The 18,695-nt window shown below is 47.2% G+C and overlaps 1 protein-coding gene across 2 annotated transcripts in view; it reads right to left on the bottom strand.

Annotated features, from left to right (window-relative positions):
* Window positions 1-2,489: 2,489 nt before the first annotated feature.
* Window positions 2,490-18,695, bottom strand: part of UBR4 (ubiquitin protein ligase E3 component n-recognin 4) — a 71,047-nt gene continuing 54,841 nt past the window's right edge. For both annotated transcript variants that reach the window (XM_088529603.1, XM_088529604.1), the window contains exons 86-106: window positions 18,504-18,585; window positions 17,740-17,913; window positions 17,239-17,360; window positions 16,647-16,844; window positions 16,450-16,530; window positions 14,626-14,713; window positions 14,130-14,257; window positions 13,579-13,686; window positions 12,979-13,098; window positions 12,381-12,571; window positions 11,861-12,034; window positions 11,240-11,339; window positions 10,576-10,794; window positions 10,193-10,306; window positions 9,434-9,576; window positions 8,979-9,104; window positions 8,610-8,804; window positions 6,993-7,217; window positions 4,044-4,134; window positions 3,570-3,732; window positions 2,490-2,881 (exon numbers count right to left, since the gene is read on the bottom strand). In XM_088529603.1, the coding sequence (XP_088385729.1) occupies window positions 2,817-2,881; window positions 3,570-3,732; window positions 4,044-4,134; window positions 6,993-7,217; window positions 8,610-8,804; window positions 8,979-9,104; window positions 9,434-9,576; window positions 10,193-10,306; window positions 10,576-10,794; window positions 11,240-11,339; window positions 11,861-12,034; window positions 12,381-12,571; window positions 12,979-13,098; window positions 13,579-13,686; window positions 14,130-14,257; window positions 14,626-14,713; window positions 16,450-16,530; window positions 16,647-16,844; window positions 17,239-17,360; window positions 17,740-17,913; window positions 18,504-18,585 (2,907 nt within the window). In that variant the 3' untranslated portion in view covers window positions 2,490-2,816. The remainder of the gene's footprint in view (window positions 2,882-3,569; window positions 3,733-4,043; window positions 4,135-6,992; window positions 7,218-8,609; window positions 8,805-8,978; window positions 9,105-9,433; window positions 9,577-10,192; window positions 10,307-10,575; window positions 10,795-11,239; window positions 11,340-11,860; window positions 12,035-12,380; window positions 12,572-12,978; window positions 13,099-13,578; window positions 13,687-14,129; window positions 14,258-14,625; window positions 14,714-16,449; window positions 16,531-16,646; window positions 16,845-17,238; window positions 17,361-17,739; window positions 17,914-18,503; window positions 18,586-18,695) is intronic.

Below are 18,695 nucleotides of genomic sequence, written 5' to 3'. Positions count from 1 at the left end.
CGGGCACCTGGGCGCAGGTGCTACCTCAGCACCAAGCTTGCTCTGGGGCGGCAGCGCCCTGGGCGGAGGTGCCCCATTAAAGCTGAAAATGCAGGAAAACGCCTTTAATACCTGCCTGGGTAACCAACTGCTGCTGTTGGGCAACGCGGAGACGCTTTTCCCATCGGAGAACTCCGAGTCATCTCAGGCCATTCGTTTCCCAGCTTTTCCGCTTGGGACAAGGCAAGACTTTCCACCAGTGGGATTTGATAATAACCCCCTGTTCCCTGCTTTAATCTTCATCTTCACCACAGAGACAAGTCGCTTGGCCCAAAAGCAGCGTTTTTTCCATCAAAACTGAGCTGAGTGGAAACTGCATTACTACATTTGTGCGTAACTTTGGGTTTCCATCCCATCCACAGAGAGACCCCTGGATACCTGGTCAAACACTGCCATGGATTAATTTTAATTAGCAACTTCTGGAACATTTTTGTCTGTGGGTGGATTTTTCTTCTTTTCGAAGCCCGGAAAACCCTTAAGGTCAGCTTAAGAGCAGGGGAATATTCAGGACTTAGATGCTCCCACTAGGTCTTTAAGCCTGATATTGGGCCTTGAATACTAGTAACAATTAAAGGACTCACTGGGTTCATTAAAAAAATAAGATTACAAGGGGGCTTTGGGAAAGAGCAAGAATAGGGGGAAAAGGAAGAAAAAAACGACCTCCTCAGCGTGCCGAGGGCAGACAGGACAGTTTCACCCCACTGGCTGCTCATCTATGTGTCACTTAAGACCTTAAACATCAATGGAGAGGGCAAAATGCTCCCATGAAGCTCCTAAAGGAGCCTCTGCTCTCTTTTTTTTGTCTTTTTTTTTTGCATTTTTTTAATACAAGTGGGGAAAACAGCTGGAATTGCTCCAGGGTACCAGGAGGCTGTTGCAAGGCCAGAGCTCTGCATCAGCCGCGTGGGTTGGGAAGGAGGCAGCGCCAGCTCCCCTCGCCCTGCCAGGGGGATTCGCCCTCGGAACAGGCGGCAAAATTGATCCCAGGGCTCAACAGTGGCTTTTCTGCTACCCAGGGAAATTTGGGAGGTTAAAGCCCCCCTGCTCAATCCTAGCAGCGCTCAGCCGTAGGTCCCATGCCGAACACAGCGCTATCTCCCTGCAAAAAAGCTGATTAAACACTAGGAAGTTAACATTCTCTGGCAGAGCAGCACACACGAGGGCTTCCTCCGTTTCCAGAATACATGTGTAGACGTTCGCAAAACCCTTGCAGTGGTTTTGAGAGGCTTCGTGCCAACCACCCTTAGGGAAAGCGATTTATAGGACACTGGCCCCCTTTGGAGATCTTGATTTCTCGGGGCTGTAAAAGTGTCACGGAGCGAAAGAGAAGCCCGGCTCAGCTCCCCACGTGCTTAAGGATGCGTCAATGCAAGTGCATGGGTGGTGAAACGATGCAACAAGGGATGCTTTTGCTGCTATAAACTGCTAGCAGTAACAGCACAAGCTGCTTTGGCCAAAGGCCCGTGCCAGCATCCACAGGGTGATTCCTGGAATTGCATCTGCACGATAATCTCAGCAAAATGACGCAGTGGAAGGGCAGTGGGGTTTCAGTCTGCACTCTGGGTATGGGGAAGTGGAGCTACACATATACAGTACACGCACAAGTATACAATTACTGAGTCAAAAGGTCCTTGACTTTTGGAAGAAGAATTTTAGTAGTGTTGGGTGTTGTACATCTACCCCTAAATACGTTGCACAGGGGTGAAATCAGCAGCCACAGAGGCGGGAGGGGAAAACCTCGCGCGCCGTCGCCCACCTGCTCATCACCAGGTCACGGCGCGTGCAGGAGGCATCAAACAGGCGGCCGGGTTATTCAGCCGCGCTGCTAATTACTAGTTAGGGGGTTGATGAATGGGGCTGTGTGAGGATTGCGGAAACGGGAGTTCAAATGGAGAGGAGGAAGACGGCGAAGGCTTTACTGGAACGCGGGCGACGCTCGGAGAGCCTCCGCGGCCTGGAGCCGGGGGAGCTTCTACGCCCCAGGCACACGCTCTCCGTTCTCCATGCGCTTTGCTGAAGCCAAGGTGATTTACTGCATAAAGACGAGCGGTGAGCAGCATCCCTCTGCCCCTCTCGGGGTGACGCTGCCGTCGGTGCGCTACCGCGGCGCTCGCGGGCTTGGTGTAACCACGGCGGGAATAACGTCAGCGAAGCCACCGTGAGACACAGGGAGCCTCCAAGAGCCACGACGACGGTCTGCAGAGGGGACAGCTCCCCTGGGTGGGTTATGGAAGGCAGGGATGGAAACGTGGCCCTTGAGAGCCACGAAGGTCTCAGCCATCCGTCCCCCGTGAGGAAACAGGGTCAAACCCGCTCTCCTGCTCCCTGCAAGTCTCACCTCCCCCGTGCTCCTTGTCTGCGGCTGCTCTCAGCCCTAAGACAAGCAGTTCTGGAAGAAAAGACGGGAAAAGATCCTGGCTACTGAGTTGTTAAAACACTGGTCGAATCCATCGGACCCATTCGTTCGATTTATTTAACTTCAAAGATGTGCACGCTAAAGCATTAAGATTTTCTTGGTTTGGATTCCTCTCTGTACAAGTTCTTTCAACCAGCTTGAATACACAAAGCTTTACAGTTAGAAGCGCTGAAACATGGGATAAAACAAATCTAATTCCAAATCACTCCGAGAAAAAAAAAAGTATAAAATAAAATAATAAAAAAAAAAACGAACAAACTGCAGCACTCCTCGGGAAGGGACAGACTGCACAAGGAGGAACACGAAGGGATGGAAGGCAAGCTAGTGTCGTCCTCGCCCTTGGCCTCTCTGTGCCCGCAGCTCAGGGGATAGAGTTCAGAAGGTCCTTGAGAAAGCTCTCGGCGTCATTGATCTCAGATAAGAGGCCTTTGAACAACAAGAAAAAGATGATACGGACTCGTTAGCGCCCCAAAGCCGTTTCCCCTGCCCATAGGAGGAATCTGCGCGAGGGCCACCGTACCCTGAGTTGTTAATGACAGCTGCAACGTTATTTTAGGTAGGGACAAGACAAAGATAACCCCTCGCTGGACACGCGCAGAAGGCCCCAAGGCGCGTGGGGATTAAACGCACGCGACACCGATCCTCGTGCAAGAGCACTAGGGCAGGACGCTGCTCGCCGAGGGGCTGCCCAGGGCACTACTGACTCTGAGCAGTGGAAGTGACCTCTCTGCAGGTGAGTTCTCAGCATCTCTGTTTTGGGGATAGCAAATTTCCTCCTGCGGGACCAAACCGTGGTCTGCAGCACCCAGCCATGTTCCCAATCCACACCACAGTGGCCTTGAGGTCACGCGTCCCCCAAGCACCCAGGGCACGATGCAAGCTGGAGGGTTTTGCAGGAGCAGTTGAGAGAAATGCCCCCGTCTGGGGATGCTCAAGCAAGCCTGCCAGCTGTTATTGCAGGAGCTTGGGCAGCAGCACGAGCCCCGAGGACTCCTCCTTCCTCCGTCTCACACAAACAAAGCGCCGCGATGGTGCCTGGAATGCTCTTGTCTCAAGCCACTGGCAGTCACGAGTTGCATAAGGCGGCCTATAAAAGGTAAAAGCAAATGCTTACCAGCCACGTCCAGAAACTCGGAAAATGTTTCGACTGGCATAAACTCCTCCTGGAAGGTTTTCAGGGCCTTGTCTGCAGCTTCGTGTATTGGCATGTCGTTGTGTCGTATGAATTCGGCCAGAGAGTAGGACCAGCCTCCCTCCGTGTTACTGGTAGGCACCTTCTGGAGGGTGGAAATGGCACAGGTTAGTGCAAACTGGCCCACAGAAATTGGGAACAACAGCTCCCAACTTCTCTTGGCTACCTCCTCTACAGCTTCTTCATGTTTCCCCATAGAGTACATAAAAACGTTGTGGGCATTTCCTCATCCTAATGATTTAACCCACCAACTGCCTCATGCAGCTTTTCTGTCCGTATGAGCAGGTAAAATTTCAAGTTTGCAAGATGGCATTTCAGACACTGCCGTTATTAAAAGCACATGCACCCGTTCTCAGATTGGAAAGCTGACGGAGATTAACGCTAACGTTTCCTTACCTTGAACATGTTGTAAATGAGATCTACGAGGGCCCAGAAGAGAAGGCCAGAGCGGTAGGTTGCATATTCCTTCACTGCCTTATCCGCCAGCCTAGGAAAACAATGAAATCCATCTTTAAGTTATCACTGCTTTTGTCACCCATTGATGAAAAGCGTGAAAGCTGAAATGGCCCCAAAACCTACGATAATTCACACCAGGATATAGGTCTAAGTGAGCTTTGTCTTGGTTCCCCTCAATAGTTGGACAAATGGAGGAATTTCAATGCAATTTCTGCTCATTTTTTTCTATTGCCATGTAAGGGCTTTTCAAAGTCCACCGCCTAGTTGGAGAAATGCTATAAAAGGTGCTGAGCTGGGCTGGGATAACAGTTCCCACAATTTGCTGAAGGTTACAGGATTAATCACCAACAGGTTCTGGCAAGGTGGAACCTCCTGCCAGCGAGTCTAATGGCTTAGGAATTTTCTTGCCTTTATTCAGCAGGTACATCAGGCTTTAGCACATGCTGCCTCCTGTCTGGGATTCAAAGGCTTTGGGAAAAAGCAGCTTTTTTTTTTTTTTAAATAGATCTAGAGCTAGTTCTGCAGCTGCAGACTCAAGCCCACAAGACAGAAGGGCATCAGCTAACCATGCTCAGCCTGACCACACACCTGCGTTTTGCCAAGCTGATGCTTTGTGCGACTCCGAGCTCTTCCCTTCCCTTAAAGCAGCCAGCTTGGTGGGTGGCAGCCAGCTCGGCAGCCGGGCTTAATTATTTAAAGGAAAACCAATTAGTAAAGGTGACTAAATTTCCACGGGAAGAAGAGTAACTTAGAGCAGGGCTAATTCCAGCCTCCCAACTCCTGAAAGATGGGATTCCTTTTCATGCAAGCTTTTTTTTTTTTTTTGAGCTAATTGGACTCTATTGCTTTAATTGAAAACCCAAAGGCCCTTGTGGGTTAGGTCGACATGGCCACTGAATCCAGCAGCTTCATTGTAGAATAGCTGCTGCCTTTTCATTAATGTAAGCTGGTCTGACTGCTTCTGCCGTGCCTGGATTTCCAACTGAAAGTTAGATGTTAACATCTGGGAAGGCTCGCTGCTCTCATGAATATTTTAGGAAGGTCAGACAGGAGAAAAGGAAAAAAGAAAGCAAAAAAAAAATCAAGAGGACATCGTCTCCTCAGACTCCATGAAGCAGCTACACCGCACACGGCCTGCGAGGCGGTTCGAGCCTGAACTCCTGTGGTAGCCACGACAAGTAGATAAGCAGTAAAGTGACCCTTTTCTTTGGGGTTTGTAGGTGGCATTTGGAGACATTAAAACACACCAAATCAGGCCCTGTCCACACTGGTGGCTTCACCGTCGTGTTTCAATAGGAGTTGTTCCTAAAAACACTTGGATCTTGCGCATAACTGGCAACAGCTGCAATGCAGGGCCAGGATCCTGGAGAGGGACCAGCGCTGGGGCAGGCTCCGGCAGCGCATCCTACTCCTTTGCTACAGGCCGTGGTGTCACACTGCATCTTCTCCAGCAAGGCTTCCAGCCCATTTTTAGGACCACGAGTTGATCCTCAGCTGTTTCCCGATACAGCGATAGTTGCTATAGCAACTTCTCTCCAGCTTCCCTGGTAAAAGTGGGAGTGAATCCTTGTATCTCTGTAACCTTCAGCGCACACCACCCTGATGCGCTCTGTATGGCTGCACTGCATCTAATGCAGAAGGCTAAATTTCATCTTTTGTATGCAGGACCATCACTCCAGCGTTACAGATGTTGCTCAGTATTTGCAGATGTTACTGGATGTGGCTTAGGCTACAAATTCAAGGTGTTGGTACTTATCTGTAGAGCGCTTCAGCATCCATCTCCCTCTTCCTGCTTTACTGCAAGAGTAAATAAGCTAAGAGAATCAAGAATTCCCATATTTCTATTTCTGAAAGGCATAATCAGCAAAGGCTGCGTGTTCTCATAGTCTACAGGGTTAAAGAAAGCCCTCAGATAAACCTTGGCATAACTATTTCGCAGTGTTTTCCCCTGAAATCCCCTAGATGAGGCAGCTAGCGGGAAGTTTCTGGCTATTTCACTTCCGATATGCTTTTATTGCTCCACATGTTTAGAGATAACTCGGGAAAGAAACCGAAATTATTTGCAGAAGGGTTTTCCAAAAAACACCCAAAGCCCATAGCCACCCCCCAGGGCCTCTCCTTCACTAGGCTCTCTTTCAGGCCCCATGAAAGACGGCCTGTCCTTGCGCCTGGAAAAGCAGCCGTCCGGGATCGCATCTCCCGCGCCGGCCCTCCCAGAGCCGCGCCGGGATCAATACGGCGGCCCCCGTAAGGGCAGGGAAGCTCTCGTGCTCGTGATGCTCTCACAGCAGCGAGGCCTGCTGCGTGCTGTGCTGCCACAACGTAATGACTTTATCAAACATGTAATTATGCCACCACACGAAGAATGCCCTTTAAGGCGACTTAGAGTAATAATGAACCTATTCCTAATTATGACAGCTCTTTAAAATCATCCTTTCATAAACTGGAATTCCCCTTCCTTCCCTGGAAATATTTCCTTTTGTCAGGCAGTTGCTTATTCTTGTACTTCTCAAGTGCCTGACAGCTGCTATTGATTTTTCCTTTCTCTTTTTTTTGAAAAGCAACAGCATTTGATTTCTATTTCTATTTCTTTTTCTATTTAAGGAAGCTGTTGCGCTGATCACAAAGAGCAAAGAAACACTCTTGTTAGTCAAGGCAAGCACAGAGCCTGCTAAAACAGAAGAAATAGATAGATAAATAAAGAAGCGCTGATCTCCTGATACGTCCACTCCAGAAAGGACCCTGAATTGGCTTCTCCTGCTCGTAACGCTGCAAAGCTGCGTGCCAAGCTCAGGGGTTAAGCACGGGTTAGTGGCTGCTCTAACGCACGCAGGGTCCGCAGCTCCGCACAACCTGCTGCGGCAGCCGCGCGGCGCGGGGCCACCTGACCTGCTGGCACCGCCTGGTGACACCAGGCGCGCGTGGGAGGTGACCAGGAGCCTCTTGAGGATCTCCACGCGCATGGCCCTCCACTTCTCGGGCGACGAGATGTGCAGCGCCAGCACCGTGTAGTAGTGGGGCCCGTCCACCTCGTAGGCGCTCTCTACCCACTTCTCTTTGGGATGTTCCATGAAGCTCTGGAGGTTTTTCTCCTCCCTCGAGGTTGCTCGAGTTCTGAAATGAAACAGAAGCATCAGCAGCTGTTCTGACCCAGGGGCTCCTACAGGTCATTTGTTACTTTGCAGCAGCTTTGAAGCACTGCACTAGAGCAATTTTACCTAGGAAATAGAGTGGCGCTCACTTTGCACTGCCAGTTTCCCCCAGTTCATGCACTGGCCATCATTTGCTCACGGCGAGACATACAAACCTAGGTAAATCCCTCAATTTTGAAGTCAGGTCTGCCCTCCCTAACAGAAATACATAAAGCAGTATATCCCTAGCAAATAAAGCTCTGCCTATGTGCCAGCACCCCAGGAACTTCTCATTTGCTAAGTTACGCAGCTGGTAGCATAACTAACAGCTCTTCGTCCTCTACATTTAATATCAAACAAAGAAATTCTGGAAACTACGTAATGCATTTTCACACAACAGTGATCAAGTAGGTTCTGGGCTCTCTAGTGCCACCAAGCAGACTTATGAAATTAGATGAATAGTTTCATTCATTTGTCCCTCAAGGGAATCAGTAAACAATAGCGCAGGGATCTGGAGACAGATACTAAAAACAACACACAAATTGTGTAAGAGCCAAAATGCTGATTAGTTCCAGGATGGAAAGTGAGCTGAGATTTATTTAATTCCATCTGGAGGGATGATGGTTTAAGAGACATACATTTTCACACACTATATGTTGATTTAATTAATATTATTTTATCCCACTGTGTACATAAAAGGTTAATGGGCACTTGTTTTTGCACAGGATGCTGCATTATGAGAACTTGCTCAGGTATTCAAAACTATTCAGGCATCTATGCATTTATGCACTTACACATAGTGTGAAGCCAAGGTGTGACAGATATTTATGCTTTGTATAAATAAGTTCTTACACAAACAATTCAAGGGAAGTGTTGCTATGCTGCTGTTTCTTAGTAAAAACAAACTTAAAAATCGGAGTCTTAAGAACCTGAACACTACAGGAGAAATGTAGTAAGTCAAAACTTGAGGCTGACTGGGTTATTCTCATCTTGGGTAATAATATCAACCAACAGTGATTACTTCAGAGAAGTCTTTCTTCTGCTTTTCCAGAAGAAACTAAACTGATAATGTTCCTTTAATCTAATAATCTCATTGCTCAACCCAGAGGTAACATGTACAACTGAAAAAGGAGACACCTTCCAATCTGCTTCTGTTCAGTAGGTTCCCTGTTATCCTGCACGTTCACGGGCCACAAATGTTTCACTGTGACCAATTTAAGCCCATAACATTCTGCTTAAAACACGCAGTTTGGTTCCATCTGAAGCCTGGGAGGTTTCCCACTTTCCTGGCCACATGCATGTGCAAGTGCAGATGGCACCTGCTTTGAGACCACGTGAGGGAAGGACAGGCTGGTGGTAGGAGCGAGATACTGACGTGTTGAGGACGTAGAGCACCGTGTGGATTATGTATGGAATGAGGTGTATGTTGCTCTCCCTTCCTCCTCCTCCAGTGTCTACGCTGAATGATTGCTCCATTGCGAAGCGGAGAAATAGCAGCTTAATGTCATGGACATTGAGCTGGTAGGTGGGTTCCCGCTGCCCCGTGCACTCCTGGAGGTACGTGTTGTGTCTGAAAAACAGCAGAAAGCGTTACTTTATTAAGTACCATTTAAAAATGCTGATTAAATTTCTTCTTCTGCACTACAAATAACAGCTTTTCAAGCAACTTCCATGCCACTATGATAACATACTGTCTCACCTACCCCAACACAAAACAGTTGGAGAAGTAACTGGCTCTACCCACCTTGCCAAGCATGTAGCAAAGGCAGACTCTGGCACATGAGGCCCCCAGACTGGCAGGAGCCCGTTGCACTTTGTGTTGGCATTTTGCAGGGCTGCGCTCTCCCACTCTTCACGGCCACGAGCCAGCCTGCACGTAGAAAGAAAGCAACACCTCACAGCTTACCAGTAGGCAAAATTTGGCCAAAGAAGCCATCAGGAATTTGGCAATTCCAGAGCTTCTTTAACCTATGCAGCGGTTATTTCTAATGATAACAGATTTGACTTTTTGGTGGCCAGGCCTGGCTTCTGAGTGTGGTATTAACAAACCACAACAGAGAAGGTGGTGGCTGTCTCCAAGCTACCAAGTGACCAGCTCATGGGCAAATCTGTTTTGAGTGACAAGGCTGAGTCCCAAGCCCCCCAAACACCTTGAAATGTAGCCTCAAGCACTACTCCTCGCCTGCAATCGGAGCCTACCTCACAGCTGCAAGGTGACAGTCGTAATGGACGATGTTGAAATGAGAGACTGTGCTGTAGCCCTGCTGTTTTCGGGGCTTGTTCTCAAACTCCTCCAGTGCAACGCGCTTGGTGAACGTATAAATACCCAGGACCTTTGTTGGCTGCAATAACAACAGCTGTGTTAGAGTTTATTCACATCTCTGCACCGTTCACGCTTTATACTGGTTTGACTGACTCTTCAATGGTCTATTCAGGCCACTGAGCCAACAACCTTCCTACTTCAACCTGACACCAGCCATTTTTTTTTTCCAGTAGGAATGAGTAAAACACTGTTAGTTTCAAGGGGGGCACCAAAGAACTCAAATGAGCCTCTGAATATAACACTAGCCCCAAAGGCAATACCTGCAGTTAAGAACAAGCAAACATGTCAGAATGACCTGGCTATAATAAACTACAAAAAGAAATAGCAAAGCTTCTCTGATGCTTCTAGCATCCTAGAATTGCTCTGATTGCATTCTAGGGCTGAGGGGTGCTGAAAGAGCTCTACAAAGTTCAGCTGGTGCAGAAACCACTTCAAACGTCTTGTCCAGAGCCATGGGACAACATATAACAGGGTTCAATACACACTGATGAAGCCCTAAAAGATGAAGCTTTAATAAACATATATACCAAACCTGCTAATTCCTGCTCTCCCAGGGCCAAAGCACCAAGGCTTGCCCAGCTCTTGGCAAGTTGCCTCCCTAGATTAGAGGGCTTCACAGACCTATCTCACTTTACCTGAAACTTGTAGCCTTCCCGGCAGATGCAGCAAGTCAGACCCGGTTCTTCTATGAGCTCCTCCATCTGTTTAAGCAGTGCGGTCTTGGTCACTACCTGACCCTTCTCATTCGTCTGAAAAGGAGAACAAGTCAAGAAGGTTGAAAAGACCATAATGAAGAGCACCGTCCCCACCACTGTAACGGGAATGCCCAATCCACTTCCCAGACTGCTAGTAGCAACCATATTTACTCTCCCAGGGGTGCCAGGCACATCACAGGCTCCAGCTCTCCAGTATTTGTCAATAAATCATTTTATACAATTCCTCATGTGGCAGCTTTAGCGAGAGGGCAGTGAAAAGGTCATGAGATCACGAGTCTGCCGTCGGTGCAAACAGACATTACCGTCATGCCCAGAGTGCCCAAGGCCTTCTGCCTCATCGCCATAGCCATGCGCTTCTTCTCCGCACGTGTCTCCTTCCGGGCAGCGTCGATCTTCTTATTCACCTCTGGATGTTCCCTCAGCGCTTCCAGAAGATTCTCCGCTAGTGTCCCAATCCCTTCGTCGCTAGACACCTGCTCCAGCTTGTGCAGGTTTGTGATGGAGTCTGTACCTATTAGCACCTAGGAAAGAAGGAAACACAGCACCTTTTTCAAAAGAGAAAGAAAAAGGGATGTACACGACAGTATTCGTTTCCCTCTAAACCCACTCACAGCAGCTGCCTCAAAGTACTGCAGTGGTTTACTTTTTTCTCCAGCACTCCCACACTACGGACCCTGGACCCTGCATACAAGAGGGTGGCAATTTGCTTCTACACTGGATGTTGGGCCTTCTCTTCACAGAATACCCATGTTACCACCTCACACCACCCAGCATGAAGTATACTTAAGGCAAAATCTCAGTCTTTACCTGCCTAGCAGACTACATCTGAAGCCAGTATCTCTCTCCAAGCCCAACCAAAGCATCTGAGAATTAACTACTACTGAAATATCCGTCTAGCTACGACCAGAAAAAAACACAGCAACAAGCCAGTCCTGTCCTGCTCTGCTCCTAAGAGGGCCTCCTTACCTGCGTGGCAGGGTGCTGCGTGGCAAGTCCTCGGAGCAGGCGGAGGATAAAAGGCAGTGCAGGGCGAGATAGGAATTTCTTCCAGATGTCTGCATCCAAGCTGCGCAGGGAGCAAGAGGTGGCAGTTGAAGGACAGTCGGCTGCTCTGGGAAGGTGCTGGCAGCCAGCAGCACGGTGGCAGGACACAGGCTGCAGGCACAGCCAAGCATCCCCCTTTCCACACTCCTCCTCCGCCAATTAACGGAGTGACATTCACACACCCACTTCCATGGCGTGCACACTAACAGCCACAGTGCCAACTGCGCTGTGCCTTGGGATTTGTTCTGGATTTACGGGCTGGTCATCACCATCAGAAGCTCTGATACAGTATACAGAGGGTAGTGAAAGAAACACACAGATCACAGCATCCAGGAAACCAGCCCAGAAGGACGTCAGAGGGTCCTGGACTCTTATCCCATCCCAATAGCAGCAGCATCCTAGACCCTCTGTATCACAGCTGTACCAAGTACAGCTTCTAAATGTGGCCTTGTTAACAGCTTTCCTGGAAGAGAGCTTTATTGGATGGTGTTCAAATGAGACAGGGATGCTCAGGATTACCACACACACGAGGAAGCAACTCACTTTTTTGCACTAGGAATGTGCTTTTTCATGTAGTCAAGGGCATTCTGCGTGATCCCCTTCTGGAGGATCAGATCTTTCAGCTGATGGCCGTTGCTGTTATTCTTTATCCCAGCTGCTATTTTACAGAAGCAGTCTAGGAAAACTTTGTCATCTCCGCTGTGCTCCTCATCATACCTGAGTTAGGAGGAGAAACAGTCACTTGGAGGTTCCTCAAAGATCTGCCTGTATAATGATTCTTATTTTATTACCACTGAATGCAGAAACATGCTCTACCACCTCATAGCCTCAGAACACCCAATCCTGCCACTCAGGCCCATCATTGCAGAATATACTTCAAAGCCATATTTCCTGAGCTACAGTCATATATTTCTCCTAGAAATGGCTTAGAAGTGAAAAAATAAGCTGAAACTTTGGAATCCTGAAACTCTGCATTACACTGAAACGAGTATCAATGAGAAAAGGTATGAACTTCTCCATCCACCCCATTTTGCGTGATTTTAGTTGAGACCTGCCAACTTACTTATCAAAGCTACAGTACGGTTTGAATCGGTCAACAAGAATCTGCATTTTCTCCATTTCCCCGAAGGACAGGTAAGGAATGATGCGTAACAGGCCTTGCAAGACGCTGAGATTGGAGCGGACGAAAGTGCTGTTGATCTGATCGAGCAGCATCACCAGCTGATCCTTGTCACCAGTCAGGAGAAGGTTACCCTGCAAACAAAGAGCATGGTTTACGTTTGGGGATAGATCTACATCATCCAAGGAAACACTTGCTTTCCAGTAGCTGGTACTCTGGTCTTGATGAAACAGAGCTCTTGACCCTGATCAAACAGACTGATAAAGAACAAAAACTTCAAGTGTCCAGAGAAATGGCTGTTATCATCTAGTCTAGTGGACACTTGTCTTCTTTCATCTCCTGTTAAAGAATTCTCTAGTTGATTTTAGCCCCAAAGGAGGGCTTTTGGTTGAGGGCACTACCTCCAAGGCCTGCTAAGACCTTGCTGGCATATGTGAGACTTCCATTCAACACAGCTCTACAACTCCTGAAGCTCTGAATCCCTATAATAGCAGAGGTATCGGCTTTAAATCCCAGGCTACACTCCCGTTCAGCCCCTCACCTTGTCCTCGCTCAGAGGTTCCGCGTTGGATTCATCCAGTATGATCTCCATTATACTGAGCACTTGCTCTGCCACAGCTGCTCCTCCACTGTCCTTGCTTTCCTGCTCAGCCACGAGAGCCTGAAGAAGGTAACAGTACTCACAGCATCAACAGGAAAAGATTTAACTGAGCCACTTGATTCCCATTACTTGTAGATAGGGAATGCCCAACAGAAAATGTGCTGGGTTCATCCAGCAATATTTAAGATCTTTCACAGTTGTCATAAGGAAGCAGGACAATCTGAGGTACTCGAGTCCATGGCAAGTACTTTAAGGAAGTCCAAGCTCCCTTGTTGAATAGGACCCCTTTCATTAAATAACCAAGAATTTCAGCAACACAGGTAGAAATAAAACCCAGTTATCTAGAAATTCACAGTGCAAAGACCTGCAGATCACCCAAGACCCTGCTGAACTTCTGAGCAGTACATTAACCCAGCATCCATGTCTGTGAGGCCATCGAACAACAACAGTTTTGAAAATCACTTAACCAAACCACCGTTCAGCCAACATTACCAAATTCCTTCTGCTTAACAAAAGGCTCAATGCCCCTGTTATCCTTACCAAGTTAAGGGTTCCCAGCATGACATTCAAAGTGTTCATCTCAGGCTTGACCAGCTGCTGACGATTGATTTTCACCTTCACGCAGTAACTGAACAGTTTTAACAGCACCTACAAAATACAGAGAATGGATTCTCCACTGTACTCCAAACGAGTGTCAAAATATTACTGAAATTAAAAGCACCTGATCACAGAGCTACTTTCCAAACTTGGGGGGTAAATAACAAGTCAGGATTTTATGCTAATATTAACCTTGGACAGCTTTGTTTTGTCATTATAACCAAGGCAGAAAACAATCACTCCAGTAAGGTAGGTTTCAGTCCTATCAACAATTTGACTTCTCCATCTTTTTTTTTTTTGTATAAAACTGCTAACTAAAGAGATTGGGAGGGAGAAAGAAAGAACTCCTCAGGTTTTAACAAATGAGTGAAGTGCAACCTCTGCTCCAACACTTGAACTGAAACCTAAGACAGCAAAAGCGGAAATTTCACTCATGCCTGTTGTATTTTCTGCCGTGTATCTCTGAAGCCCAAAGCAGAGCAGCTCAGACTCACCGTCAAGAGGTGCCGGCCTTGTTTGAAGTCCTTAATTCCTGTCAATCTGTTCAGCATGCACTCCAGGCCACCACACTGGGCCATCACCCCAGCCATCTTGTACACTTCTTCCTCATCCTCCTCCTCATCTACAGGACAGACACAGGTTATGAAGAAAGGAAGAAGCCACAAAGACAAGGCACAACACAGAAGGCCATGTTTACAGGCAGCTGAAGTTATACCAGCTGTGTCAAATTGTCAAAAAAAAAAAAAAGGGATGAGCAGGAATATGAAGGAGCGCCACAGTGAACGGTCCCATGCCATACAAGCATTCAGCTTGAAAGCCCAGACATTAAACTCTTAAAATCAGCATCCACTGTAGGGGAAGCAGGTAACTGCAGCAAAAGAAACGTCAATCAACTTTAAGCCTGCTGCTGCAAGGATAAGAGTGTCATTGCTCTACAGCAAACCTCAGATTTCAAATCTAATCCCAGCTTTCAGGAGACAAGTGCATTACCAGTAGTGGAGTCTAGGGACTCGATGAATTCCTCCGTGGCATCTCCTAGTAACCCCCGCATGCGGTAAATGATCCTCATGGGCTCCCCCTGCGAGACAGAAGACTGTTACATTAACTCGCCCTATACAGACACACATACACAGGTGTGGTTTTCTTTAGGGCATGTAAAACACTTAAGTGTTCTTCTCCTCTGTGCTCTTTTCACAGGAGATGACACCAAGACATTTTTCACTCCCTCCTCCTTCCTTGGTTGTGATGAATTAAAAACAACTGCAAAGCCAGGACCTGCAAAAACGTTCAATAAATCATCAGTTGCTCTGTCCTGTTATGCCTCACATTGTCTATTAGAGGGATAACACAGTAATAAGCAGTCTTGCCCCCTCCCTTAGCACCAAGGAACAAGGAACTATCCAAGCACAACGCGCCCTCATCCATAGGCATCCATAGGGAAATGCATCAGCCTTCTCTTTCCAGTGGAGGCATCTTATATACCTGGGATATAGTCAGATAAGGCACAGCCCAATAAATGCAGTGGAGGAGGCTAATTGAAGCACTGCTTTCAAATACAGAAAAATGTGCAGCGATGGAAAATGAAACAGGAGGAGTAAAAGGCAATTTAATGAGCTTTTGCTAAGATGGTGTGTTATTATTGCAAGGAGAGAGCCTAAAATGGGAAAGGATTGCACTTTTACCATGGAAAGGGGGTGGCTTTCTAGATGTGTTTCCAGCTGGAAATACTGACTGCCTATCACTAAACTTTCCATTTTAATCCACAGGTCTAAATAAAAAGCAGAAAAGAAAAAAAATCCCAGATTTGGGAGCAAGAGACCTTGTGAGAGAAAAACCTGTCAGAAAGCGCACTAAGCCTAATGTGGAATAAGCAGTGCTTAATGTCATAGCAAATACATAAGCATCGGGAAAGCCCCGGGGGGAAGATCTGCTCAAAGGCCGCGCTAGAGACCAGCAATTAACACCGCAGGGGCCCTGGTAAAACGGCAGATGAACAAGGAAAAAAAAAAGCCACGGAGAGACAAGGGGAACAAAAAGGGTCCCGAGGCTGGCTTCTCGTGAGCCTATTTCCTAGGGAACGCGAGCGGCGCTCCAGGAGCGCGGTGCCGCAGCGCGCACAAAGGAAGCGGGATGAAAGCCGGAGCAGACTGTGCCCTTCCCGGCCGCTGCCGCCCCTGGGAGCGGAGCACGGCGGCTCCAGCGCCAGCAGTCCGGGAACGGCCGCGCTCGGAGCGGCTCTGCAGCGCCCACGAGTTGTTGTTATTCCCTTTGGGTAACACAGTTCGGGCTCGGATCAGATCCGAGAATCCCCTGTGTCACAATTCACCAAAACAGGCTTTACATCTGATTTCTTCCTATGTGCACGACCAACAAACAGGGGAAAGAACAAGAAGTGTTAGGTAAATCGGTCATCTTTTATAATCTCCATTATTGCTTATACTAGCAATAAGTCTAGAGAACATATTTGGAATGGGTAAGATTACAAAGAGAACGGCTTGTTCTGGGCTCTGCATCCGTCCCTGGAATGAGCTTGTTGTGACACTGTTGGGCCAGTCCCTCAAGACCTCTGTGTCCACTTCTTCATCTGGAGAACAGGCCATACCCGCTACTAATAGCAAATTAAATGGGCTGAGTACCTGAGCCACTACTATGCCCTTTTAAATCATTTTTGTTGCAGAATTGAGCAACAATGTATCCAATAGAGCACCCCAAAAAAGGGAAAAAAAGGTGCTGAGCAATTGTAGCTAGGAAATTATATGTCATGGAATAAATCCTGATTCCTGTGATTTCCATTGAAAACGAACAGACACATACCTCGTTCGTGGGACACCACACCTTCTTATAGACCTCGGCTACAGGCAAGTCCAAACTGATGATCTTATTATTCACCAAAAGCTGAAAGGAAAAGAAGCAGCGTTCTAGAACAGGTTCAAAGTATGTTAGCAACTAAAGCTGCTTAGAAATGAGTCCGCCTTTGTCAGGGCAAGAAATCCACACTTCAGCATCCTCACCTCCATTCCGCTGTCATCCTCCAGCAGAGCTACCAGGTCACAGTCCTGGCAGATTTTGTTCTTGATGTCCCTCATGAGCGGCCCGATGCCAGGCTCATTACTGCTGTAGGGATTGCCTGGCATTCTGCCCTGCAAGAAGTCTTCCTGCTGGGGATCTTTCTCCAGCGTTACAAAGAACTCAGTCACTTCATTCTCCTCCTAAAGAACAAGAGCAGAGGCCGAGTGACTTGTTTTTTTTCCACCCTAAACACGCTCCATTTCCCGCACTCGCATGTTAGTGATTTGCAGGGTGTCCCTCAGCCCCAAGCCCTTTCACTGCTGGTGTATCCTGCTCTACGTGGCCTCACGCAGACTTTAGTACTCACATTCTACAGCACAGAGTGACATTGCTACTGGTTGTCCTTGCGCAGAACAGGCTACAGTAAGGAATCTGAATACTAAAACTTCAAAATTGGATGGCACATTAGTACAGTTCTACACTGGCTAGTATTAAACCCTTATTGTCTAGGCTACTATTTTGTTTTGCTGAAATGTAAACTTTATTTAAGAAGTCTGATTTTATAAGAGAAGTTACAGCCATGGATATACTCACAGGATAGATAATACTGCAAAGTCTCTCGAAGATGAACACGGGTGTCCTGTAGTCATCAAGGCTGTAACGTTTTGCTGTCTCTATACACACTGCCATAAACGCCTTTGTTTCGGATTCTGTGCCTGCCAAGAAAAGGAAAAATTGAGACACACACACACCAGCTCCCAAGGGCTCCGTTTTAGCTCAATACGGACAACAAATCCCCATGCAGTAAATACCAATTCGGCGCCCTCTTCTTCCAAGGACAAGCTACCTAGTAAAGAGGCTGTTTATTGGTACAGTTACTAGAAAACTACTTTGCATGCTTGGGCTGCAGTAAAACAGTCCGGTAAGGAGGAGGCTTAAAGCCCTGGGAAAGAAGAGATGATTCCAGGAACATTGCTGACCTTTCCAGTGCCAAAAGGAAGTATTAGAAGGCCCAAGCCATTAAAACAAATAAAAACAAAACAACAAAAAAATCCCAATAGCTAGTCTGGGTTTCTGGTACTCCCGTGGTTTTACCTGTCGTCATGTCCTCCAGCATCTCCAGCAGCATGTCCTGGGTTTCATCGATCAGCTTTGTTCTCTGCACCACTAACTTCCTCAAACACAGGTAACCATTGAGGACTGTACCCACCAGGCGGCTTTTGAAGTGTCGTTTGATAGACTCTACCTCCACGAAGGAAGAGAGAAGACCTGGGCAGGAATGAGACATACAGGATGGAGGAAAGAGCTTCATTTTGTTACCTTCAAGTTTTCTGTGGCCAGCAAATATGAAATTATATCATAGAATGGAATATGAAAAAGAGTGACTGAACTGACACAATGTAATCTCATTTCAGACAAGTTTTTGAAAAAAGTCTACCATAGAAGGCAAAAACCAAAAACTGCCATTATAGAATAAAAGTAGAATAAAAGGACAAGGTGCTAAAACATTAATAACTAAGGCACAACAGGGAGGAATAAATTAGTAGCATTACAATGGTGCTGGGAACTATACTGTTCAACAAATGTAATCAAGACACGCAGAAGAACAGTGCTATGACAAAATTTGCTCATGACACAAAATTAGTTCAAGGTACTAAAAACTAAACCTGTTCAGAATGACCTATGGGAAAATCTATTTTCCCAATCTATCAGAGAGAAACTGATGGGTAAAAATCCAATGCTGATGATTGCAAAACATTGTACCACATCTGTTCAAAACTCTGCTACATGCTGTTCTGAAATAACAGTCACCCTGTCTCTAATCCTACAGTATGACTTGTGTGGATGCCAGCAAATACCTGTGAGACTCTTCAAGGCATATCCCTGCTGCAAATCAGTGCTGAGTGTTGCTTCCTCCAAGGCAAGTAAACGAGCTATTTCCTGAAAATAATTAACATGCCCATTAGGATAAACGACAGTGACAATAATGACTAGCTGGCCAGCGTCCAGCACAGTGAAAACCAACTGACCTGTGTGTGAGCACAGGGGGC

This window comes from Tinamus guttatus, unplaced genomic scaffold (genome assembly GCF_059628265.1).
Source record: "Tinamus guttatus ecotype Peru unplaced genomic scaffold, ASM5962826v1 Tinamus_guttatus_pri_ptg000332l, whole genome shotgun sequence".
NCBI lineage: Eukaryota > Metazoa > Chordata > Aves > Tinamiformes > Tinamidae > Tinamus > Tinamus guttatus.
The sequence above is the reverse complement of the archived record's forward strand: the minus strand, read 5'-3'. Positions and strand labels throughout refer to the sequence as shown.